The 27,780-nt window shown below is 41.7% G+C and overlaps 1 protein-coding gene across 1 annotated transcript in view; it reads right to left on the bottom strand.

Moving 5' to 3' along the window:
- Nucleotides 1-9,164: 9,164 nt before the first annotated feature.
- The window catches only part of MACROH2A2 (macroH2A.2 histone), an 83,225-nt gene continuing 64,609 nt past the window's right edge, over nt 9,165-27,780 (bottom strand). Inside the window, exons 4-9 of the mRNA XM_089677090.1 lie at nt 26,585-26,779; nt 22,642-22,749; nt 19,377-19,476; nt 14,469-14,558; nt 12,329-12,503; nt 9,165-9,810 (exon numbers count right to left, since the gene is read on the bottom strand). Coding sequence (XP_089533216.1) covers nt 9,645-9,810; nt 12,329-12,503; nt 14,469-14,558; nt 19,377-19,476; nt 22,642-22,749; nt 26,585-26,779 — 834 coding nt within the window. The 3' untranslated portion in view covers nt 9,165-9,644. The remainder of the gene's footprint in view (nt 9,811-12,328; nt 12,504-14,468; nt 14,559-19,376; nt 19,477-22,641; nt 22,750-26,584; nt 26,780-27,780) is intronic.

Raw genomic sequence — 27,780 nt, 5'->3', positions numbered from 1 at the left:
TTATTTATTGATTAGCGCTGCACATATATATTTCTATACGATTGTGACAAGGCTTTTGTTTGGTTTCCTTGGATGTCCAGCTGCTTACTTCACAAGAGCGCTCATTTTTATTGCTATTGTATTCTACAGTAGCAACCTCACATAAAAATAAAAAGTGCTTTTGACATTGGCTTGGTGTTCATACTACAGGTATGTAGAGAATATCTGCTCCTGCCAGAAATGTGACTATGGCATTAGAAACGTTTCTCAGTAATTTTATTCTTAGGTGTAGAGTAGAAGATCCCACTGATGTACCTGAAAGCCTGCCAACTAAATCAGCTAAAAAAAAAGAGGTATTTCATGTCTACATTGACCTTTCTTGACCAGTCTGCAGTGTTGTAAATAGAAATTTTACAGGATGATAAGCCTTTCTACCTGCAGCTTGTATATGAGATGTGCAGTCGTTATGTAGCTTCATGGTTTCTGTAGTCTAAGAACTGACACTTCCTGTGAAGAGAAGACACTACAGATTCCACACCCCCTGGGTCTCTTGGTGCAGCACTGATGGAGGTGAGAGATAAAGAGTGATTAGATATGAAATAGACACAAGCGGGCAGAGCAATTAACAGAGTGATCACCGTACTGGAAGAGATGTCTTTCATCATATTCGCACTTCCACATTTTTGATGCAACACAGAGGAAATGGCAAGGCGTAGATTGGACACTGTATAACCCGAAACAATAGATTGCCTGTCAAACTGCAGCCATAACATGTGAGCCCATAATTACAATGTAAAGCGAACAAGCAACAAGGAATATAACTACACTAAGCCTAGTTGAAACAAATAAATGAAAATTAAAGGGTAACTCCACTTTTGTTGGAAAAAATAGAAATAAATAAATACACTTTTCCAAAAAAATTAAAGAAACACTTTTTACCCTAGGTTCACATCTGTGCTGGTGGTGCCGCTGCAGATCCGCATGAAAATCCATGCAGCTGCACCACCCACACAGAGAAATGCGGACCCGCGGGCGGGTGCCGTCCTAGGCGCCGCCCGCACTGGAAAACGCAACCGTACTGGGAACCAAGGCAGGCTGCGTTTTCCAAAGAAGTGCAGGGACTTCTTCCCTACGTGTCACGGGCACAGGAGTCCATTCAAATGAATGGGCTCTCGTGCCCGTTCAAAACGCGGCCCGCACAGCTGCATATATGTGAACCGGGGGTCAATCAGAGTATAGCATCAAGTCAGTTAAACTCCTGGGATATTAATCTGATCAGTTAAGTAGCAGAGGGGGTTGTTAATCAGTTTCAGTTGATTTGGTGTTAATGAAACAACAGGTGTACTAGATGGGCAACAGAACAGGAGTGGTTTTCCAGGTGGAGGCCGCTGACATTTTTTTTGCTACTCATCTTTTCTGACTGCTTTTCAATAGATTTGCATTTGGCTAGGTTCAATGTCACTGCTGGTAGCATGATGCGATACCTGGACCCTAAAGAGGTTGCACAGACAGTCCAACTGCTCCAGGATGGCACATCAAAAATGTGCCATTGCCAGAAGGTTTACAGTGTCTCCAAGCACAGTCTCAAGAGCATGGAGGAGATTCCAGGAGACAGGCAATTACTCTAGAAGAGCTGGACAGGGCCATATAAGGTCCTTAACCCATCAGCAGGACCGGTATCTGCTCCTTTGTGCAAGGAGGAACAAGATGAGCACTGCCAGAGCCCTACAATATGATCTCCAGCAGGCCACTGGTGTAAACAGACTTCATGAGGTTTGCCTGAGGGCCTGATGTCCTCTAGTGGGCCCTGTGCTCACTGCCCGGCACCATAGAACTCGATTGGTGTTTGCCATTGAACACCAGAATTGGCAGGTCCACCACTGGAGCCCTGTGCTTTTCACAGATGAGAGCAGGTTCACCCTGAGCACATGTGACAGATGTGAAAGGGTCTGGAGAAGCACGGAGAATGTTCTGCTTCCTGTAACATCATTCTGCTTCCTGTAACATCATTCAGCATGACCGTTTGGTGGTGGGTTAATGATGGTACGGGGAGGCATATCCATGGAGGGATGCACAGTCCTGTATAGGCTAGACAATGGCAATGGCAACCTGACTGGACCCATTGTCGGAGCCTATTCTGTGTTCCTCCTGGTGCACGCCTCATGTGGCGAGAGTATGCAGGCAGTTCCTGGAGGATAAAGGAATTGATACCATTGAATGGCCTCCAAACTCGTCTGATCTAAATCCAATAGAACACCGCTGGGATATCATGTTTTGGTCCATCCGACGCCATCAAGTTCCACCTCACACTGTCCAGGAGCTCAGAGATACCCTGGTCCAGATCTGGGAGAAAATACTCCAGGACACCATCCGTCGTCTCATTAGGAGCATGCCCCGATGTTGTCAGACATGCATACAAGCACGTGGGGGGACATACAAACTACTGAATACCATTTTGAGTTGCTGCAATGAATTTTTCAGCAAAATGGACTAGTGTGCAGCATCATTTTTTCACTTTGATTTTCAGGGTGTCTTTGAATTCAGTCCTCTGTAGGTTGATCATTTTAATTTCCATCAAACGATGGGACATCCTTACGTTCCTGACACATTACCCAGTCCATATCAGTATAGACCTCCAGCATGAGATTTTGTCCCCAATGCTAAAACTGAAGATTAAATGGTAACTTAGAATGTATAAAAGGATCCTCTGCCTGCATGTCCTTGCAGAATGTTTTTTATTTTTATAGCAAAGAAACCCTAATTGGTATGGAAATTGTAAGCAGCTTCTGAGGTTGGCTCTGATTAGGGAGACGGGCACAGAAGGTAAAAGCCCAGCAACCACAGGACCACAGCACCCTGGCAAATCCTTGGTTTTGTGGGTTTGCCAGGGTGATCTAAATCAGAAAAGATATCTGAAGGTGCTGGTTATGCCCTCCACCTGTTGGCCCATGGTAATCATCCATTATATGGGTGCCTGCAGAAAAAAATGGCTTTTGAATTTTTACTTCTATGTTCACCTCTTCTTAAGCTGGTTAGAAAATGAAAAAGCAGCATATTGATGAGGTCATCCGTGAGTTCTCCTCTCCTGCAATCAAGCTGCCAGTGTTTGACAAGATTGCAATGCAATAAAGGATGACTGACCCACTCCTGTACTGGAATGATATGATCAGCTGCTACAGTCTCCCACCAGGTGATGATACCTAAACACAATTTCTGCTGCTGATCCTTCTTTTCTTGGCTCCTACTCTTCTCTGTGTCTTCTATGGTGGCACATGTGCAGGCTTGATCTTGAGCCGCGCTCTTTGTTTCCATTGGCACACACAATGCAATTAGATCTGCCCCCCGTCCAAGGCTGGATCTAGCCTGTCTGATGTGCGGGTGCAATAAAAAATGTAAGGGGGGCAGTGTACAGCGATCAGCAGAGCTGAGTCCAGGGGTAAGAAGGGCAAAGGACAGGGGTCACTGCTGGCAGGGAACTCAGCAGAGCTCCTTCTATGTGCCTGTTCTGCATATACACTAGACCCAGTGTCATTGTCTTTACAGCACAACTATACTCATGGCTGGTCATGACGTCCTTCTTTTAAATATTTTTTTTTGTTTTAGGTCAATTCTTTGGTATTGTCTCATCTCGTGGTGATGGCGAACTATTTACCTAAATGTCTAAACATGCATAATTTGCAATAAAGTATAATTTTTTGATACATTTTTGATACGCTTTCTGTCCATTATGCAACCGCTTTTTCTAGTGAATTTCTTTTCACATCCCCCCCTCTTTTGCTGTTTGTTTTTTGGTTACTTGACAGATAAAATACGTTCAGCGATAGTGATAAATATGTATGGCCTCATGCCCTCTTGTTATTACTGCTTCTCCCATCCCTGCACTGCTCACAGCCTGGGCACAAGCAGCAGAAGTCCTCTTCCTCTATCATCATACAGATATCTGAGATCAGTATAGTGTCAGGCTAAGGCAGTGGTTCTCAACCTGTGGTCACGACCCCTTTGGGGGTCGAACAACCCTTTCACAGGGGTCGCCTAAGACCATTGGAAAACACATATTTCTGATGTGAAAAGAGCAGCTACTGTGTAGAAAGCAGCTGCTGTGTTGAAAGCAGCAACTCTGTTAAAAGCAGCTACTGTGTTGAAAGCAGCAGTATTGGAGGTAAAACAACACTTCATGAATTATAATTACTGGATAAATAATTTTATGGTTGGGGGTCACCACAACATGAGGAACTGTATTAAAGGGTCGCGGCATTAGGAAGGTTGAGTACCACTGGGCTAAGGCAATAAAGTATCAGATTAGGGCGGTCTAGTCTCAGATTAGGAAAGAATAGTATCATATTAGGGCAGCATAGTGACAGATTAGGGCAGACTTTCTCAACCTTTTCAATACAGAGGAACCCTTGAAATAACTTTCCGGTCTTCAGGAGCCCCTTCTAAAAATGTCTATATCTACAACTATATTAGTGTGATGGTCAGTGGGAAGAATGCTCCTTACACATGTGGTCATTGGGAAAAATAACCCCCTTACAGATAGCTAAAAATATTAATGGTGCCAGTGGAAACGTATCTGAGAGGCAGAAATTGTTTATTGCTCAAGGAACTCCTAGCAACCTATGGAGGAATCCTAGGGTTCTATGGAACTTTGGTTAGAAACCCTGGATTAGGGCAGTATAGTGTCAGATTAGGGTAGTATGAGGGGCGGACTGACAACTCATGGGGGCTCGGGCAATAGGGGATCATGGGGCCCCTGTGTCCTTGCCCAAACTCAAAAAAGCCTATGAAAAAGGTACCAGGGGCATCTCATGGGGCCCCCTACAGACCCAGGGCCCTCGGGCAGTGCCCAAGTTATCAAATGGTCAGTCCGCCCCTGGGTAGTATAGTGGCAGTACAGTGACAGTTTAGGGTTGACAGCAACAGTGTGATCAGTCACTTACCACATGCTTGGAAATGAAGACTCCCGGGGCTGCTGTGTCCACTCCTCCCCTTCTTCAAGTTCGGAGCAGCCAGAGTGAAGGAGTCTGTGGGAGGAGGCAGCCACACCCCCAGCTCCGCCCATCAACTCCAGCTGCCTCGGAAGAGATTCAAGTTTCCGATGCTAATTAGAGGACAGGGGAGTGGTTCAGGCAGCCTCCCCCATCCTGCTAGGCCCTCTGCTGATCTGATCAGTGAAGTAGCTGGGCAGCACATTTAGTAGTACATTTACAAAGCCTCAAGACAAGGGAAAGTGTAGCTGTCTGCACAGTATGGTACAGCGGGCAAACAGAGCATCTGGAGTGGAGCGGTCGGTTTTGGGGGGGCACAACTAAGATCTGGGGGGGGGAAATCCCACCCCAGCACTCCCCCCTAGATCCAGCCTTACCTTTGTCACTGAATTTGATTGACAGCAGCAGGAGCCAATGGCTCCAACTGCTCTCACTGAGTCCAGTGAGGAGGGAGAGAGAGAGCAGAGCTGCAGCTTTCGAGCACAGTGATGGAGTGGGATTCGGCTCATGGGCTGGGGGAGGGAAGAGCTAACAATAAAATGTTTTTTACCTTTATGCAGAGAATGCATTAGGGTAAAAAACCTTCAGCCTTTACAAACACTTTAAGGCCCATGTACATCTGTGGGTTGGCTTGTGGTACAAACCACCTTTTTTTAGCACAACACATCACCATGGCACAGACTAGGGCCGTAAATGTACATGGAGCTGTGCATGTACGGATCAGTGTACATTACAACTGACAGGCAGGAGGAAGCCTTTATTGTAAAAGACACTGCTAGGGTCTCTTCTGTAATAAACACCCTGCCTGTCAGCACATTTTTTTAAAAGTGGATTTAATATCACTTTAAATGCTTATCCACTTATTTACTGTGGCCATCAGCTCCATCTTTTGGTCATAATGCAATATTTTCCTGATTCACCCTATTCGTAGAAATGAAAAACATGTTAACCTGGAGACAAATTAGCCTAATAACATTCATTTTTGCCCCAAATGTACATGCAGCTTCACTATAGCTCATCAATTATTTTTATAAATACACCCTTTAGTTTACAGTCCAGAGGTTTCCCTCATATTTTTTGTGGTCAGATATTCTAAGCCTATATATAGGGGATTTAAAAAGTCTACACACCCGTTAAAATGTTAGGTTTCTTGGATGTAAAAAAAATTAGACAAAGGTAAATCATTTCAGAACTTTTTCTACTTTTAATGTGACCAATAAACTGTACAACTCAATTGAAAAACAAACTGAAATCTTTTAGAGTGGGAAGTAAAGAAAAAACTAAAATAAAATGGTTGCATAAGTGTGCACACCCTCTTATAACTGGGGATGTAGCTGTGTTCAGAATTAGGCAATTACATTCAAACTCATGGTAAATAGGGGTCAAATAAAGTTCAGCTGTTCTAGTAGGTCTTTTCTGACATTTTTTAGTCACATCCTACAGCAAAAGCCATGGTCCGCAGAGAGCTTCCAAAGCATCAGAGGGATCTCATTGTTAAAAGGTATCAATCAGGAGAAAGGAACAAAAGAATTTCCAAGGCATTAGATATACCATGGAACACAGTGAAGACAGTCATCATCAAGTGGAGAAAATTGATGAAAAGATGAGAAGAAAACTGGTCTGGGAGGCTGCCAAGAGGCCTACAGCAACATTAAAGGAGCTGCAGGAATATCTGGCAAGTACTGGCTGTGTGGTACATCTGACAAAAATCTCCCTTATTCTTCCTATGTCTGTGCTATGGGGTAGAGTGGCAAGATGGAAGCTTTTTCTTACAAAGAAAAACATCCAAGCCTGGCTACATTTTGCAAAAACACATCTGAAGTCTTCCAAAAGCATGTGGGAAAATGTGTTCTGGTCTAATGAAACCAAGGTTGAACTATTTGGCCATAATTCCAAGAGATATGTTTGGCACAAAAACAACACACCGCACACACTGCACACCACCAAATAACACCATACCCACAGTGAAGCATGGTGGTGGCAGCATCATGCTTTGGGGCTGTTTTTCTTCAGCTGGAACTGGGGCCTTAGTCAAGGTAGAGGGAATTATGAACAGTTCCAAATACCAGTCGATATTGGCACAAAGCCATCAGGCTTCTGCTAGAAAGCTGAACATGAAGAGGAACTTCATCTTTCAGCATGACAACGACCCAAAGCATACATCCAAATCAACAAAGGGATGGCTTCACTAGAAGATTACAGTTTTGGAATGGCCCAGCCAGAGCCCAGACCTGAATCCGATCGAAAATCTGTGAGGGGATCTGAAGAGGGCTGTGCTCAGGAGATGCCCTCGCAATCTGACAGATTTGGAGTGTTTTTACAAAGAAGAGTGGGCAAATATGCCAAGTCAAGTTGTGCCATGCTGATAGAGTCATACCAAAAAAGACTGAGTGCTGGAATCAAATCAAAATGTGCTTCAACAAAAGTATTAGTTTAAGGGTGTGCACACTTATGCAACCATATTTTAGTTTTTTATTTTTACTTCCCTCCACCTAAAAGATTTCAGTTTGTTGTTCAAGTGAGTTGTACAGTTTATAGGTTACGTTAAAGATGGAAAAAGTTCTGAAATTATTTATCTTTGTTTCATTTTTTTACTTCACAGAAACCTGACATTTTAACAGGGGTGTGTAGGCTTTTTATAACCTCTGTAGTGTTAGGCTGTCTTCTCTTTTGGTTAATTGTTCATAAGGAATTTTTGGCATAGGGTCAAATGTTAAGGAATGTTACATTTGCCCTGTGAAAGGCGACTAGTAGAAACAGACATTTCAAACATGTTCCAAACATTACAGGTATTGGTTGTGAATTTGTGTTAATGCTGAGACATCTGCATTGCAATGTTTTTTTTTAAACATACCCCTAAATGTATTTGGTTTTAGGCATGTGGGGACATTATATTTTTTTCACAATATATAGAGGAGAGCTCTTTAGACTCTTTACTTTACCCTGCTGCTTATAGCTCTATTTTTTTTTTTTATTAGAAGCATGTGGCTCATATGTCACATTAACAAAGTCTGGCAAGCCTGAACAGCTGTATACAAGATGGAAAAGACTGAAACTGCTTTTATTGATGAAGTTGACCATTGAGGTCTAAAGTATTGATTTGTACGTTCTACCTGCTATGCTTCAAGTGAACCAATGCACTTTTCCTATACAAGGAAATACAAAATGTTCACTTGAATTCCAGACCTACAAGCTAGACACACCTCACCTACTTTCCACCACCTCTGTTCATCCTCGGGGAGCAATGAGAGGAAGCCCAGGGTAAGTTTCAAGAAGCAAATTGGAGCTTACACGGGACTAATGACTCTTCCCACTTCTCATGGAACATGATTAGGTGCCTGAGCATGATCCTCCATATCTGGAATATTCATTTTTCTTCACTCTTAGCAAGTTAACAGAGGCAGGGGAGCAATATGAGGTGAATGTACTGCTAATTGGGTTGGTGTGGTAGTGTTGGATGCCTTCCATGGGCAAAGAACAGGTTTACTTTAAATAGGAATTTGTATTTTTATTTTAAAGAATACATAAACCCAATATGTCATATTACTGATATGTGCCTGCTGTACCATGTACATTTATGGAAAAAGTATCCTGTTCTCTTTGTATTGCTTCCTTTGTGTGAAATACCTGGTGTTCCTGCCAATCCTTTTGTTTTCCTATTAAAAACTGACCACACTAGGCAGGAGAGCACAGCATAGTCCGTTCTCTAGCTGTGCTGAGAACCCAGCCTGCTCTCATCCAATGATCAGACTTTTGCTGACACACCCCCTGCCCAACTATTCACTGGGAAGATCAGTATTCTGCTGTTTCTCCTCCTCCACCTCTTATGCAGCTGAGAACAGAGTACATGCGATCACTTATAAAAAAGGGGAAAATATATTTATAACGACTTTTATATCTATACACAAATGTTTTGCCTTTTATTTCTATTGTTGACTGAATAGGTTGTTTTACAAGGAGAGGGTTTACATATACTTTAATGTTTGTTAAAGGAAAACTATGGTTTAAATGTGTGCTAGAAGTGATGGCTTGTAAACACTTTTTGTAGTAAGAAGGTAATACTCTACATGACTTGCACTACCAATGAATATAAGTAATAAACTACATTTGACCCTATCAGGTGAAAAGCATTTGGTCTGACAGCCATATATTTGGCAAGAAAAAAGTCATAATCCAATGAAGTACACAAGAGACAAGCAATATAAGAACGTTGATCTTTTTTTTTTTTTAAATAATATTGTGGTCTTATTTCTCTTGTAAAATCCAATACTACAAATCTAAAACAAGTTTTTTCAGCTGTTTTTTTTAACACTAAGTCTAAAATAATAAGACAGGAAAAAAATAAAGAGAAAACATTGGGAACAAGATTCTTGAAGAAAAACATGGCTGATGACGACAGAGGGATATATTTTTCAGATTCTATAAAAATGCAAAGGGGGTGCTGGCTTGTTACATGAAGGGAAGGGATTCATAATGAGACTTGTTTAGCCCAAACATACCTCTTCAACCATGGGAAAATAAAATCAAAAGCTGTCCTTAAACCACAAAACTTCAAACATTGTTCACACCTTCTTATAATTCTTAACAATAAAACATCAGCTCTTGGTCTTCTGATCCTCTTGTTACGGGTTTCCAACCATCCCTGTCTGTAAGCTGTTCCAGCCAAGGTCGGCTTTCCTTCTACTTTGTATCAAGCTTGGCCATTTCCTGTACGTAGATACCAATACTTTCACTGTCAAACAACAGGAAGTAAATATTCTTCACAGTGGATGAGCTGGAGGAGCCAAAGTGGCTGGAGATGGCTCGCAAAATGACTTGAGCCGCTGTCTGCTTTGGAAAACCATTTCTGGGCACAGAAAACAGAATAAATAGTTAAAATATAGCAATAATTTTTATTCTGTCTTGTCTTCAAAACCCAACAAGGCGAACAAAAACTAGGTAACAAAAAATATTAAAATGGTTCTTTACCATAACACATTCTCTTTTCCAGTGAGGACCCCCTGCCCCCATTATACTTACCTAAACCTGATTTCAACCCAGTGCTGTGCACAAGCGTAGCGGCTATCTCCAATCTCTCCCCCGATGAAGCCACGTGACCCGGTGGCGTAACGTGTAGGGGAGGGGCTCTGAAGTCACGACACATTCTCGTATCCACGGCGAGTATAGGCAGTGTGCAGGGCACACAGAGAGGAGCTGACATATAATATATATAAAATGTGAGTTGTATGGCAATATATTCCATAATAAAGATATATAAAGGATAAGGCACTATATTCTTTTCTCTTTTTTGGCAAATTAATATGGAGTAATAAAGAGAAGAGGATAAGGAAGGCATAGACCCCTGCAGGAGAGTGAGAGAAATCCATCCATCATCCACATTTGTGGACATTTTTTTATTATTTTTCACTATAATTAATTTTCCCTTGGTACTGATGATATATATACAGTATTTTATTTAACATTACAACTATTAGATTGATTTTTGGACACATGAGTTATAGACTGTTTTTCAATTATTAGATTTATTATGTGTATTGATAGAGTGGAGCGCGGCACATATTTATTATTTTAAATCTCTAATCTCTCCCTCCTCAAAGGGCAGATTGATAGCAGCGGGAGCCATTGGCTCCTGCTGCAGTAAATTAAATCCGGTGACGAGGGGTCAGGGCAAGGCTCGGCTATCTGTATCTATGGATGCAGACAGCGGGGTTCAGGAGTGGGCCCACATGAGTACCCCCCCTTAGCAAGTGGTGTGGAGGTTTAGAATCACTTTTAATACTTCTTCCCATTCCCCTGTATACCTTTAATGGACCAGAGCAATTATTACAATTCTGTTATCCGCCTTTTAATTAAAATAATATTGTACCTGAACACAAAGAGCCCTAAATACATGATACATGTACCACTCAATATAGCATTCAGCATCATCCAACCACATAGACTTGACAGGCTGCCTGCAGTTGGGCTGGACCCTTCACATGTCCCTCTCTGGAGCAATAGAAGACTGGGAGGGTTGCACCGCTCCTAGATGGCCCCGTATGCAAAGGTTCTAAGCTAAAGGGACACTGAAACCCTTCTTGAGAGTATACCATATTAATTTTGAGAGTGTATACCCTCAATCACATAGGCGCTGAATGTGTAGGCCTGAATGGGCAACTTGCTGTGTGTAGGCAGCCCATGTAATCGTTTGGGAGCAAAGTGGCTACACGGGCACAGCTGCTCATCCAAATTTGACAGGTGTGCAGCTGAGTTGTAAAAAATGTACACGGTCTGCATACGGGGCTGTTGCATTCATGGAGCTTCTGCCTTCCTATACGCAGCATCTGGTGGCTCAAGCCATATAAACAAAGAGGCCTATTCACAGTCTATGGGCTTCAGCACCTGTGTGAATGAGGCTTATAACGTCACATTAAAAGTTGCTATGGGGTAAAGCTCTTTCATGGTTTGTTAAAGCGGAGCTTCACCCAAAAGGATAAGTTTCATTTTAAGCCTTTGTCCCCGGCTCCCTATTAAGGATTGGCACCTTTGCCAAATTTGACAGGTACCCACTTCCGCTGCAATCGCCTAAAAGCGGATGTCATCCTCCCTCCCTCCCCGTAGTCTTCTGGGGCACGCGACAGGTCCCAGAAGACTACGGGGCCATTTACGAAGCGTAGCTCTTCTCACGCATGCGCAATGGGCACCTGGCTGTGAAGCCGCAAGCTGTCACAGCCGGGTGCCCACATGGAAGATGCCGGCACCGGAGAGAGAAGACGCCCGGTGAAACCAGCCATGGTGAGGACACCGCTGGACCAAGGGACAGGTAAGCGGCTGTATTTTAAAAGTCAGCAGCTACAGTTTTTGTAGCTGCTGACCTTTTTTTTTCTTCAGGTGGAACTCCGCTTTAAGAATATGAATTTTAGGTTTGACTTTTACAGGGAAAGTAGAAATTTGCCCATAACCTTAGTAGTCAGTATTTTTGGATCCACTGGTCATTTTGACATAGTTTTGCTTATCAGCTTATGCATTTTTTTCATCATATGTTCAGTTTGAATTTCCCAGGTTTATGTCAGGGATACTTGACCCAGGCATTATCCAAAATGTGTATTTCTTCTTACTAGGTATATAGTCCAGCTCCTGGTGACTAGTGTAACACTCAACTCATATCTGTCAGATCACGTTTTCAGCCAATATTTTATTCACCATTTTCCTTCACTATAAGGTTTATGATCGTTCACAAATAAAAAGTGTGTGTCCTATACAACGACTAAATTCTTGTAGAAAAGCAATATAGGAAATAACTGCTGTTACAGTCATGCTATTGCCATCAGTCTGACATAATGAAGGTCTCTGCGCTCTCTTACTGAAGCTTGTAGTTAACATACCTGCCACTAGGGAAAGATGGAAATGCCACGGACTTGAGTTTCTTATCCTCTGCGACAGATAAACAGTTTTTGATGGTCTTTTCCAACTGCTCTTCACATTTGTCTGATCCCCACTGAGGAATGTGGCAGTGGATAACAAATTTGGCTGCTAATCCATTTGCTTGACTAAGAGCAGCTAACAAGAAAAAGAAAAAAACATATGACAGCTGCTCCAGGCAAGCACAAAACCATATTTTCTGCAAATGTGTATAGCTCTGCCATTGGGTTATACCCGGTCTTCGACCCTGTATGTGCAGGTCATGAGCTTCTTATGGTATACATTGTAGTTACACCATTACATACTGTATGTCCTTAAAGCTGAACTCTGCGCAGCTATAAAATGCACAAATTAATGCAGCTCTGTATTTATTATTATTATTATTATAATGCAGGATTTATATAGCGCCAACAGTTTGCTCAGCGCTTTACAATACAAAGGGAGACAATACAGCAACAATACAGTTCAATACAAGAGGGTTAGAAGGGCCTGATCCTGGGAGCTTACAATATTTATTAAAGAATCCCTAAATGTATTTTTAATTGTAAGCAATGTAAGTATTTGAATTTAACTTGGTTTCAGCCTCTTGCAGTCCCTGTACAGCAGAACTTCAACTGGGATTGGGGGAAGCAGCACAGGGAGTCAATGTGTTGTAGTGCAGTGCAAGAAGTATGCTGATAGGATGAGAGAGCTGGCAAAGATTAGCCCACCAGACAGCTTCTTCTCCTTTTACTGTCCAGGCACAGGTTGGGGAGGGATTTGTACATGTTACCGAATACGTGTAGAGAAAGGTCAAGTCTTCTCCCCTGGCAGAGCTGTGTAAAGCTCAGAACTGGATGGATGGAAATACTAATCATTTGGAAGTTAAAACAGCTCCTATGTATATGTATTTCATCTGTGCATGTAGCTGTGTGCTTGGTTTTTAGCTTTAAAGTACAACTGCAATGGGAGAAATGCATATATTGCCATTGCTGGCCTTTTTTCTGAGGATAATGCTTGGCTGTGTTTGGACGGGATATTTCTGAGTCAATGAAACATGCAGTAAATGAAAGGTATTCGGAATTTTCATTTATTGCATGTTTCAGTGACTCAGAACTATTTATACAGATAAAGCTATTTATTTCTATTTTTGTTCAAGGTCAGCAGTATAGAGGTCCGGAGACAAAAACATCAGCATGACAGCCAGCTAATGAGCATTTCTATACAGAATTCTTCCACGACTGGTTGTCTTTAAAGCTGAATTACTGAACTCCAGGTAAAATGGTCTTTAAAGTCTAGGGGACCAGGAAAAACAGATTTAGTTCCCTGATCCTGCGATTCCGTGGGCTCCTCCAGGCTGCAGGTCTGGACTCTGGAGCCTATCTTCCCTATGCTCTTGAGGTCAGATGCCCTCTTAAGTCATCAAGACAGATACAGAGCCCTGCTTTGGACAAGAGCAATCCAAGGATCAGGCCACCAGAGTGGAGAACCATCTGCTGGGAGAATGAAGGATTGAGAGTAAAACTGCATTTCCCGTCCTCTAGACCTAAATGAGCATTATCCTTGCAGTGTGGGGGCAGCCCCACTGCAAGAAGGGGTGTTTACTTTTCCTGGAGTGAGGGTTTAACTTACACCTTGACAGGTCCCCTAGTTGCCTGAGATAAGAGAAGACACAGACTGTAGATAATATAGAACTTAAAAGAGGTATTCATTCCAAAACCAAAAATATTACAGCTTACCACTCATTAGATGTGGTGGCTATATTAGTTTTCTTTTTTTAGGTTTTTTTCCCTCCTGTGTTCACCTTGTGATCTGGCCAGCAACACACCTCCTGCATTAAAGTGCCTCCACTCTGGATGATGTGGCAACAGAAGCACCTTTGGGTAGCAGCATTGTAAGGGGGGAGTATCAGACTAGTATTAGCAGATTAAGATACACTAACAAATTAGGTCAAAAAGTTGTTTAAATAAAATCTATGCACAAGAGGATTATATACACAAAATCCAAAAAATAAAAAACAAGCTTTGTAAGGAGCCCTGGTAGTTGAACTGTTGGGATGTGCCCAGTAATCCAACTATTTTACCCAAGGCTTGTAACTGTGGCTTATGCAGTACATTACTGTACCTCCAGTCAGCTCCAAGGGTCCATGAGATTTGCGGAGTTCTTTCACAGCTTCCAAGAACTCTTTTCCTCCCGCCTTTTCCATGGCATTCCCTACAATAAAGTAAACCATAGATTTTTATTACATCTCGGGAACAAGATTGTAGTTTAGTCAAATTAATGGAGATTGCACTATGTCACATTCAGAATACGAATCAGCTGAAATGATTCAACATAAAGGCGAGCTCCAGGCAGTGCAATCATTACATAGAAGTGTAAAATGTATAATTCATGAAGACCCCACCTCTCATTGAACTGCCATAGGTTAGTTCCTCAAAGGACAAAATGGAGTGATAATTCTAAATATGATTTATTATTAATTGGTTTCTATATTTACATCTCAGTCACTTTCATTCATTTTAATATATACGTTTACATATAAAAGCTCTGTGGTATGAACTTTATGACATTACTCTGCTCACGCTTTTCTTTTATTTAAACTGAATTTAAAATTACAAATAAACACTTCATTGAACTTTACACACTGCAGAGCTTTGTGATTCACTGTGGTGTGTTGCACTGCAGACATGTTCCATTTTTATGCAACACACATACATGGTGTGAACAGGACACAGAGAACAATTGATTTTTTTTTCCAATTACATTGAGTCTGCACTGATCTATGCATATCAATTCACCTGGTGTGATTGAGCCCCTAATCTGCTTTCTTTCAGAGTTTTAATTGTTATTAGTGGTGACTATGTAGCATACCTATTGATAAATTTAGCCTTGAATTTAACACGGGAAAACTTGATAAGGAAATAAATTCACTGAATATATTTACTTGTTTTCGATGGGCATAATGCCCACATACCTGTAGACGCCACTAAGGCCTTAAGGTGGCAAATTGCAGTACTGGTAGTTCTACTCCCCCACCTCGCTGGGTTCCTTTTCCGCCTAGCACTGTCTGAACTCCACCATGGACGCCCTCCCTCTTGTCCTTAAATGACCCCAAATAATGCATGGGTCAAGTTAGGGGTTGTATCATTGATGAGCGGCTATGTCACCATGCCAAGTGCCTAAATGACTGTTTTAAAGTGTGTGTTTATGGGGGAGAGATCACTCTATTATTCACTGCATCATTTAAATACACAACAATTTCTAATAAAACAAGGCCTTCAGTGAATATTCTATTTTTGGATGTACATTACTGCATTCTTTTTCAACTAATTAATGACATCAACAGGGGTTAGTGCCATGGGAATATACAGTATGTCAGGGGAATACCAAATTGGTTAAGTGGTTCCTGTTATGCTGCAAGACGTCTGTTATGGTAATCCTATATCAACTAAAAAAGTCTCTGTCTGTCACCTTAAAACAGAGGGTCACCATGCTAATGAAGTGTTGGTGTGACTTTTTTGCTACTATGAGACTTCAGTAGATCCTCCTTCAGAATCTATTTCTTGGTGTGCTGGCTTTCTCTTCATTGTTGGACTTTACATAGTACCATCATAAAGTTGTGCCCTCGCCCTTAACAAGTGTTACCTATGGCCTTCTGTACAGTATGGTTTGATGTATTATAGTTCATTTAACATTCCTGTCCTCTGTTAATAGCAGGGTGGATTTGATTTAAATCAAACTGATTTAAATCACAATTTAAATCACGATTTAAATCACTAGTCAGTAAGGCTTGATTTAAATCATAGTTTTCTACATAAAGACTAATTCTTGCTGGTATACCTTTAATATGCAAGTAGATGAAGATTTTTAGAATAACTTTTCATATTAGTTTTTTTATCCCCAGTTTAATAGATTAATCATTCATATTTTTTTTTAATCATTCGTACAACTTTTCTGTTGTACTTAAGAAGGAGAAAAATAATCATTACCTTCATAATAACAATTTAAATAGATTTATTCAACTGAAACAATAACATTACAGCATATGGTATTTGCTTAAACAAACATCCATGTCTGTTAACTAATTTGGCTAAACAAAATATGTATATTTTAAGAAACTTAGACTGTCAGCCCCTTCCTCCTCACACTTAGTTTCACTTTCTTCTTGTGCAGATCTATTCCACTCCAAACAATCAGAAAAATATTGTTTCTATTCTATTCACTGAAATTCTTGAAACTTAGCACTGAAGGGGTTGATTCTGTATTCATAGGTTTGTAGAAGTTAGGATTAAGGTATTTTTCTTAACTCTGTTCATGTTATAACATTTTTGCTGTGAAGAAGAGGCATGTGATCTCCTCTGAGTCAAATTCAGTTTTGAGAACTGCAAAAGTAAACCAAGCATCTGTGATAATATCTTGTAGGCAGAGAAACTGCCCAATAATCTTACAAAAACCTCTGGAAGAGCATGACATTGTGAATGGATTAATGGAATTTATTTACCAAAAAAATAAACATATACAGCCTTATTCTACATAATTAAAAAACTAATCTTTATTTCATGATGGAATAACCTTTGGATGGTAATATATTTTCCTCAAAAAGCATTTTATTTAAAAAAATCTGATTTAAATAAAAAAAATCCGATTTAAATAAAAAAAATCAGATTTTTTTGATTTCTGTAAAAAAATCATTGATTTTTATCCACCCTGGTTAATAGTATAGGGAAACATCAGTACTCTCTATAGCAGCTCAATAGTCCCATGTCAGGACTCTTAACATATAAACCCACTGGTAACAAGTCAGCACTCATATCACTTTTAAGTACCACTGGTGCCCTAAATACAGGGGGCTCTGGTATGTCACTATGTACTAGCTCACCCTCCTCAGCCTAAGACTGCATTACAGTGATGACCCAACAGAGCAGCAATGGACGAGGTTGGGGATTGGGCCAAGCTCTTGACCAGCAGAGCTGGTGCTTCTTAGCTAAGATGAATTACATCCTAAAATGATAGCAATCACATTTAAGGTACTTTAAAGTGCATGTCTAATGTCTAGTGAAATAAGTAAAATATTTTTGGTAGGTCTCTACAATATTTGCACACTTTCCCATATTTTATTCCTTTAACTGCTTTCCTGCCACCCTACAGCAGAAATACTGCTACAGCACAGCAGGGGTGTGCGAAAGCACGTATATATACGTGATTTTGCATTTACCTGTTAGAGGGTGCGCGCGCCCTACCTGCGCCACCATTGGCGGCCTCACCTGTCGATCACTGGGTCCCGGCCTTTGATTCCCCGCCGGCACCCGGCGATTACCGTGTATCACCGAGGGGGGGAGAGACCTGCATGTAAACAGCACAGATCTCTCCCATGGCAGCTCCTGCACACTGCTTTGTATGACTCTGCACAGCAGAGCCATACAAAGCAAAGTGCTTACAGTGTAAAGCACACACACAGCACACAGTAAAACAGCACACAGTTAACCCTGTGATCGCCCCAGATGTTAACCCCTTCCTGCCTAATGTCATCAGTACAATGTCAGTGCTTTTTATTAGCACTGATCACTGTATTAGCATCACTGGGGATGTCAGTGGCAGTTAGTCAGTCCCCCCCCCCAGCGTCAGAATGCCCACCGCAGTCCCGCTATAAGTCGCTGATTTCCACTATTACTAGTATAGAAAAAAAAAATTCCAGTATCTATACCGCCATTTGTAAATGCTATAACTTTTACAGAAACCAATTAATTTACATGTATTGGGATTTTTTTTTAGCAAAGACATGTAGCAGAATACATATTGGCCTAAATTTATGACGAAATTTGATTTTTACATTTTTTTTACTGGACATGTTTAATAGCAAAAAGTAAAAAATATAGTTTTTTTTCTCAAAATTGGCGGTCTTTATTTCTTCATAGCACAAAAACTAAAAACCGCTGAGGCGATGAACTACCACTGAAAGAAAGCTCTATCTGTGGTAAAAAAATGACAAAAATTTAATTTGGGTGCAGCTTTGCACGACCGCGCAATTGTTAGTTAAAGTAGCGCAGTGCCGAATCGCAAACAATGGCCTGGTCGGGAAGTGGGGTAAATCCTTTGGAGGGCAAGTGGTTAAAAATGCTCAAAGTACAGACAAATACCTATTGATCTCCCAGATATCCAGTGAGCTTCTAACTTCCTGTTTGGGCTGTTGGACTCGGTCTATCCTCGACCCCTCTCCCACTACACACTTATCCATTGAGTTCTTTCACAGCAAAACAATGCTGCTATCTTGACTACTAAGGGCCCACCCTCACACTACGTGTAGGCAAAGGTCTCTCAGGGGATGTAGTTCTGGGTGTCAGTCTACATCAGTGTTTCTCAAGCTTTTTCAGCCAAGGCACCCTTTAAAATTATGCACAGGCTGGAAGCACCCCACTCTAAAATGCAAAAAATGAAACTAATAGTTTTTCATATCGCAGCAACATCCATACAGGGAAGACATCCAAATTTAGAGGTGATTTATTCTTCCAAAGCAAAAACACCTTTACACATAGACACTGACTAGTATTCCAATGTTTCTCTTCTCCCTCAGTTTCTCTCCTTCACTCAGCTAATGTGTCCCCAGTGCTGACATAGAGGGACAGGGTAGAGGCAAACAAAGATGCTGTGTAAGCACCCAACATCCTCCTTATCAACCAACCATGCTATTGGTTGTTAGGGTGCCAGCGGCTAGAAGGTTGTAATGGTGCACAATGAAAGCCTATGGCTTTATGTAATTAAAAGGTAAGCTTGATCCACCTTCTGGACTGTATACAATGTTTGAACAAATTGTAGGCATTTTTCCAAGGCACCCCTTAAGGAACAATAGGCTTAAGTATGCAGAGGTTCATGGGGAGTCAACAGAACATCCAGACACATAGACATGTAATCTGTTTTTTAACCTGTAGTAAGATTTCCTATCCATACCTAGCATCTTCAGGCACTTCTTGAACTGGATGTAACCTAATAAAATGACACTGTAACCGAATCTATGCACATCAGTAGAAAACTCACCTATATCCTCCTTTAGGTCAATTTCAGCTGTAGTTGGATGGATAATGCCTTCAACTTTCATTGATCCTATATGACTAAGATCACTCTGAGTCAAAGACAGCTGTATGAGAAACATAGAAAAGGAAGATAAATGTCATTTAATCCCATCTAGTAGCTCTTGTCTCTGAACATATATTTTCATCTTTGTTTTCTGATAAATATCTCCCGTCACAGACATTGCTAGAGAACATCAGTAGTAGGCAGAAAGGACAAAGTCTAAGCATGGCTTCATCTATTAGTGACTGTGAAAGAGTCACAAATTCCCAATGACACTTGTATAAAAGCACATCGTGCTTCAAAATCTGTCCACATCACAAAATACTGCCCAATTCATGGGGGAAATTTGAGGATGGTTGCTGTGTACATTTGTTACAGGGTTTCTGAGAAGAGTAGACATCAGCACTCATCAAGCAGGCAACTGAGTATAGGGAAACTGACAGCACAGAAATATGAAAGCTGCCATTGCTGACTTGTTTTTAAAGCCTAAGTTTTAAAAAAATCAGCACAAGCGATGGCACTTAGATTTAATCTGAAGTGTCCCTTGTGCTGGTACCAGATGTCATGTTGGAAAACTCTATCCTCTGCCCTCCTACCCTGCAGCCATAATCTTTTGATGCTGTGGGGGTTAATAGAGCTGAGGACCTGTCACAGACACTGTTTAACATTGCCTACCATGCCCACCCTTTTTGCCCTCCTCCTGCATTCACAGAAGATGTGTTATAGCTTCCATGAATGAAAAGCACTGTGAATGGAGGACAGATGGATGAATGAAATGTCCACCTGATCCATTCATACAATGCTTTCCTTTACTATTTACGATTCCATTCATTTGTTTTATGACTGCTTGACAGAACACAAAGCATTCTGTGAATGGACAAGAGGAAAGGAGGGAGGAATAAAACAACAGTATGGCTTCTGTGTATGAGAGCCGCAGCTCTCATAGTTACAGTGCAGAAAGTATAGCGAAAGCAAAAATGAACAAATGTGCAGAGTTTTTGGAAATAAAAACAAAAAGTGATGTCCAGCCCTCCTGGAAGTAATTGACTGGGGATGATAAAATAAATACAGCACTGGTGCTAGCTACAATAGATGTAGTAATTGGGTCTACGCTCCCTGCCCATCTCAGCACAGATTTATTTAATGCAGGTATTAATATGGTGCTGACAATTTACATAGCACTTTACATGTATATTGTACATCCACATCTTTCCCTGTTCACAAAGAGCTTACACTCTAAGGGCTCCACCTCACATGCCTACATATACATACCAGGCCTGTAGAGAGGATTAGTGGCTACCACATCTGCCTTGCAGCACTTGTGTCAGTGATTCAAATCCCCACCATGAGGGTTGTTTCTTTAAATAATTCTGAACCTTTGTTGTATTGTTGTTTATCCCCCTCCTTTCCAATTTCCTTTAAGAGCTTTTAAATGCTTGGAGGTGGGCACTTGGGTCATGTGACCGCTGTAATTGGCTGTCACAGCCGTCACATGATTGCAAAGCTCCTGTATTGCTAATATGCTTCAGCCTTTGTGACCAAGTCCCAGTGGGCGGATCGAAATGCATTAGAAGACATGGCCAGAACAGCAGCTGAGGCCATTCCTTTACATTGGACTCCTGGGGTCGGTTGAACAGCATCCATCCCTTCACTAGTATGCATCAGGAGCTTTCCGGTCCCGTTATGTCTGTGCTTTGCTCTCAGCATAGAAAGTTTTTTTTTACATAAGGCCACATATATGCAGTCTCTCGGTGTATATGCGCCATGTTGCTGGAAAGAAGTTAAAGTGGAGCTCCACCCAAAAGGCGAAGTTCCGCTTTAAGGACTGCTCCCCATTAAGGACTGGTACCTTTGGGGGGTGGAGCAGGTACCCGAATTTGACAGGTGCCCGCTCCCACTTCCGGTCCGATCGCCTAGGCGATCAGAAATGGAAGGTGTCCTCCCTCACTGTAGTCTTTTGGTTTGGGACAGGTCCCAGAAGACTACAGGATCATTCATGAACAGCAGTGCTACTCGCGCATGCGCCGTGGGTACCCGACTGTGAAGCCGCAAGCTATCACAGCCGGGTGCCCACACTGAAGATGCCGGCCTCCTTGAATACAGGACGGCTGGTGAAACTGGCTGCGGGGGACACACCACGGGACCGAGGGACAGGTAAGTGGCTGTTTTTTTAAAAGTCAGCAGCTACAGTTTTTGTAGCTGCTGACTTTTATTTTTTGACAGGGTGAGTGGAACTTCGCTTTAATGTACAATGCTGTGTAAAATTGTCTGTGCTATTCATATATTTACTTTATATACAGGTAATCTAAAAATAGGACTAATTTAGACAGGAGTAACCTATTAGCATGTGCTTGGAGGAAACACACCCAAGAACAACATGCAAACTCTATGTAGCATCCTGCTTAGGTTTCAAACCACTGACTCTAGCGCTGCAAGGCTGAAATGCTAGTCGCTAAACCATTGTGCTGCTACAATCACAGTACGGGTAAGGATTGCAACAGGGATTGCTTGGTGCATTCAGAATGTCATCAGTGGGGGTATCCCCTAGTTTCATACAGCTGCTGCAAATCTAAATGATGGCAGGATTCTTAACAACATCATATAAGCAATTGCTTTCAGAATTCAGCTTCAAGAGAGGGACACCTTCATAGTTTTTTAGAAACATACTTTTTCAAGGAAATGTATTTGTTGTAATCCTCCATAAATATCCAAATAGCCTACCCAAAGACTGTCAATTAATTGGTGAATTTAGCTTGACTACGTTTTTAAACTCAAAGTCTAAATAAAATACCTCCCCGACTGTCTACTGCCAGAACAGCTAAGCACCACTCTCACGAGGAATCATCTACTGACGTCCATCCAGAATCCACAATTTAGGGAACTGTTGATCTCCTGGTACCCCTCTGCACTTGGGGATTGCTCCACCCCAGTGATTTGGGGTTGGCAGGAAGAACTACTGAGCCCCATGTGGGACCTGAAGATTACCACCCTGGAAGTGTCAGGCCCAGACAAGAGGTACGTATTTACTTTTGTCTTTACAAGGACATTTTTTACTTACATTTTCATTTTAGCAACAGAGCTGCTTGAAATGCCACAAAAGCACTTTATGTGCAATGGAAAAAGGTGTGCTGAATACCAGAATGTACAGAAAAATCTAGACAAGATTAGCAGTGACAACAGAACAGGTTTAGTAGTCTCTTCTTATTTCAGATATAATAATCATAATCACCTTCTGTCCCAGCAACAGGCTCTTTGATGAGAGGATGGTGAAGCCATCGCCAGGTCCATCATCTGACATTGAACTTGATGCACCTTCTTTTCCGTCTGCTTGTTTATCCTTGTAAAAAGCACAAACGAGCCACTTTTATTTCAAAGAAATATCCATAATTCATCAAGTTGCATTGTTTTATCTACTGTGATACCATTAAGAGATAGTTGTGTATGGAAAATATCAAACAATTATCCATCCACATTCATCTGATTGAATAGGAAACACAGTATATTTCTAAAAATATGATATACATGTAAGGTTGCGAAGGTAATAAAGGCATTATCATCAAAAGGTTAGTATTTATATCAGAGTAGCCGCTGGTAACTTAAAGCGGAGTTCCACTTAAAAGCAGAAGTTCCGCTTATTTACCTCCTCCCTCTCGCCACTGCCATATTTGGCACATTTTGGGGGGAGGGTGGGAGCGGGTACCTGGTTTTGACAGGTACCCACTCCAACATCCCGTGAGCTGGAATTTTAGCTCCTCCTTGCTCCCGCAGTCTCTTGGGAACTTTCACAGGTCCCAGGAGGCTGCCGGACCAATCAGGAGGAGCGGCGTGATTCGTGCACCAGGCTGTGAAGCCGCAAGCTTTCACAGCCTGGTGCCCACAGTAGAGATGCCGGCGCCGTGGAGGACAGAAGGAGAGAAGGGACTGTGCGGGTGAGTACATCGCTGGACCCCGGGACAGGTAAGTGTGTGTTTATTAAAAGTCAGCAACTACAGTTTTTGTAGCTACTGACTTTTAATAAACACAAAAATGGCTGGAACTCCACTTTAATGATATTGTAACATCAGATCATTAAAGCAGAACTACTGTATATAAAGATATAATACAGCCACTTTAAACAAAAATTATGTATTTATCAAAATCTTTAAAGCCCAACTCCAGGAATATTTAAAAAAAAAAAAAAAAAAAAAAAGCTCTACCCTACAGATCTGCCACATGACTTGAAGGAAATGTAGAGTCTCCTCCTCTCCTGGCCCCTTAACGCCTGTTCATAATAATCCGGACTTCCCCCCTGGCATGTCTAATGCCTTCCTTTCAGACATCTGGCCACGTGCATATATCTGGGCAGAACACTTTTTCCACAAGGGGGCTTTCATGACCCAACCATTACTGGCAGCTCGCATGAAGGGTCGATCATTCCCCTTCTGGCCTTACATCCAACTGCGGCACTACCTGGGTCTCCACGCTTCTTTCTGATTGGTCCAGACAACACACACCCTTTAAAGCATTATGCACACGGACGGAACCACAAAGGTATGTTATTTCTGACATATATGCCATGTTGTATGCAGACTATCAACCTAAAACAAGCGAAACTTGCCAACGTTGGGAACAAGAACTAAACATAGATACCCCCGCAATGGGAACATGTCTTCCTTCAGATCCACAAGGACTCAGTCAATGTCTCTGCACAGGAGAATGGTTTTAAAATGTCTCTCGATGATATAAAACCCCCCTACAACTTCATAAAATTTTACCGGCTATCTCCCCCAAATGCTGGTGATGCGATGGAGACATGGGATCTCTCCTGCATATTTGGTGGTCCTGCCCACTCACACAACCCTACTGGAAGGAAATTCACTGCCTCAACAATCTAATCACATCATACACGTTAGACTACTCCCCAGCATAATTCCTTTTACACCACAACCCTCGCTAGAAAATCTTACCACTGATCTCTAGCCTTACACCTGATAAACGTGGCAAAGATGTGTGTACTGGTATACTGGCATAAGACAATCCCTGCAACAATAACAGACTGGCTATTGCCCAACTGGAAGAACTGGTCCACCAAGCTAGGTGCAACTCATGATACACCCTTGCCTTTCATCACACAACTAAAAAACAGCAAAGGAGCTCTTCTCTTGCCTATACTTCACCCTTTCCTTCTTTTCCCTCTTCTTCCCTTTCTATTCACCTTCCCCTAATCTATTTTTCCTCTCCACCCACCCTAAACCCCACCTTTTTTTTCCTTCCTCCTTTATCTAATTTTAATGGCTTTCTTTTTTTCTTTTTGTTTTTCACAAATTACTGATTTCACTGTTCATATTCAGCAGACGTGACAGATTCATTATACCCTATTCCCTGACCATCTGACACGTTATCTCCTTGAGTCAGGTACATCCCCATGCTTTTGCTCTAGTATGCGCTAGAGAAACCTATAATCCACTGTTATCTGATCTATCAGGTTTCTACTCCAGGCTGGGAGTATATGCTTTATGGTTGTTTCTAGTTAATGTTCCTTTATGATAAGCTATGAGGATTTCATTAGTTTTTTTACGAACATCAGTTCACCTCAATGTATTGTATGCAATGAGGTAAGAGAGCAATTCACGGCTACCCCTCCACATTTGTGTGATCGGTGGGCTGCTGTCCTTCACCTGTATTTTATAGGAAATGGTAGATACCATTTGATTGATTGCACACTGTAAATGTCATGGTTTGCTAATTTCTTATGTTTCTAATATATCCTTACAAAAAATTTGAATACATTTCTTAAAACTGAAAAAAAAAATCCTCCTTGCAGTGGCGCCCCCTACACTGCAAAGGTTAAATGTTTGTTCCATTTAGGGGTAGAGGAACAAGAAGAAATACACACCTAATTCCACGCTCCAACAGGGTCCCTCCAGCACTGCAACTGGTTCCCTGAAGCTGCTTCTTTAAAGGCAGCCATATACAGATCGAAATTCAGCTCATTCCTGCTGAACCAGGAACTTCGATCCATGTATGGGCAGGCTGGTTGTACTGTAGTCAATCTATGGATCAACTTCAGTACGACAGGCCGGATGGGTTTATTCGTTTGATCACTTCAGGTGGCTATAGCTGCAAGTAATGATCATTGTATTTTGACAGCTGGGAAACCTCCAGCTGTCTGAATGTAATAGTTCGTGGGAGGGATTCCCCCATCAACACTACATGTGCTGATGGGAGAATTGAGTAATTTTCTTTCCTTCAGCCATAGGTTGAAGGACAGAAAATTGGTTAAGGTATGGCCTGCCTAATCTGAGATCAGCCATGGCTGTACTTCAGCCTCCTCAACACAGATGCTCCACTCACAGACCAGAGCTTTGGGCAGAGAAGGAGAGCACTGAAGGCAGCAGGAGTGTGAAGACAGATAAATGATAGAGCCTGAACTGTACCCCACCCTGGAAGTATTGACCATTTAACCCTTGCAGTTCACTGGTCCTACTGCAACGATGAATTCTGATATTCCTGGAGTTGGGCTTAAATCCATTTTGCAATAATACCTACGTGCATATTTCATTTATGTTCAGAAAACCTCAAAGCAAGACTCTGGGAAAAGTATGGACAGCAGTTTAAGTCAATCAAGCTCTACTGAACTGCGCCATGCTGTCAGTCTAACACTGGAACTTGCTGACAGGAGGAAGGAGCACAGTATCTAGTCACAGGTTGGGTCAGGATTTTTGACAAAGCTTTAATGCTTTAACTGTAGTGGAGAAAAGTGCGGTCATGGATTTGGCTGATTTGTGCGGCAGGAGCAAATAAATCCTTTGGAAAGAAAAGGTGGTATTCACGCATGTATTTATGTATGTAGCTGCTTGCTTACAAAATCTGATCTTTACCACAGTTAGGTGTCTCTATAAATACAATTTATCAGACGTTTTTAAGGAAATAGTAAAGGACTATACAGTATAATAGAAGGTGCAGCATACATATACAAGTACATTGTTTAGTGTGAGTTTTATAGTTGTTGAGAATCAATTTTTTGACAAGCTCATAGAGAAGTAACTACCAATACTAAATACTAATTGGAGTATAACATTCTTCACTGTTAACGCACAAATGACACACTGCAGAATTTAGAGAACAACAGTGCTGCAAAACTACAGTATTACTTTTTTTCAACAGATAGTACTTATTTTTTTTGTTCTAACCTTTTTCAGTAGCTTTTTTCCCGATTTTGGTTTCTTTGCAATTTTATCCAGTGATTTGCCACTCTTCTTCTTTTTCTTCTCCACTGGTTGAGAGAGAATGGTCTCCTTGCCACGGGAGCCACGCTTTTTAGCCAGAAGCTCCGGGTGGATTCTTGGCAGGACACCTCCACTTGCAATGGTGACTCCTCTGAGTAACTGGAATTAAGGACAAAGTAAGATAAATACTGTAGAGAGATTTTCAGCTGCAGCTAGGTCTTTTTTGGATCTGAATGGCTCACACATTTCTGCATTATAGGCTTTCTGGAAGGAAGGCAAAAGAAGCTTTGGAACTTGTTCACCCAAATGCACATTCAGCAATACCAATACAGGAGTAGGAAGCCACTTGTACCTTCTGTAACGAAATACAGCTATGGCTACTGTATATACTACTTTAGCATGATCTTTATATTTACAATGCAAGTGTTACTGCACAGAAAGCAATATATCTCTAGCCAATTGAATTATACTATTGGTTTTCTTTTATAGGTTATTAATTATTATGCAAGCTTCCTGTTGACACAAAAATGCTGTAAAATAGACAACAGAGTTTATCTTCTACACCAGGGTGTCACACTCAATGTCATCTGGGGCGGCATCAGTATTATGGTTGTCCTCATAGGGCCGGTAGTATCTGTAAGACTATATAAATTATCCAGGGCTTTTTTTCCCCTCACAAAATAGATGCAGGAGCTCAACAATACACCCCCCTCCTCCCCCCGAACTGCACAGAATGGTAGGTGTGACCATATTGCAGTCGGAGGGTCTTTAAGGGGCAATAAATACCAGGAGTGTGTTCTGTGCAGAGTTCAGGGATGTGCTATGTACAGACTGAAGAGTTCAGGGGTTCCCTATGCACAGAGTGCAGGGTTCATGGGCACACTATGTACAAAGTGCAGGGTTCAGTGGTGCCCTATATACGGAGTGCAGTTTCATGGGACCGCTATGTACAGAGTGCAGTTTCATGAGACCGCTATGTACAGAGTGCAGGGTTCATGAGAGCACTATGTACAGAGTGCAGGGTTCATGGGAGCACTATGTACAGAATGCAGGGTTCTGAGATGTTCTACGTACAGAGTTCAGGAGTGCACTGTGTACAGAGTACAGGAGTGTGCTGCATAGAGAGTGCAGGGTTTTAGAGGTGTGGTATGCATAGTATG

Source organism: Staurois parvus, unplaced genomic scaffold (assembly GCF_062004578.1).
Source record: "Staurois parvus isolate SC_StPar_1 unplaced genomic scaffold, SC_StPar_1.0 ptg000177l, whole genome shotgun sequence".
Classification (NCBI taxonomy): Eukaryota; Metazoa; Chordata; class Amphibia; order Anura; family Ranidae; genus Staurois; species Staurois parvus.
The sequence above is the reverse complement of the archived record's forward strand: the minus strand, read 5'-3'. Positions and strand labels throughout refer to the sequence as shown.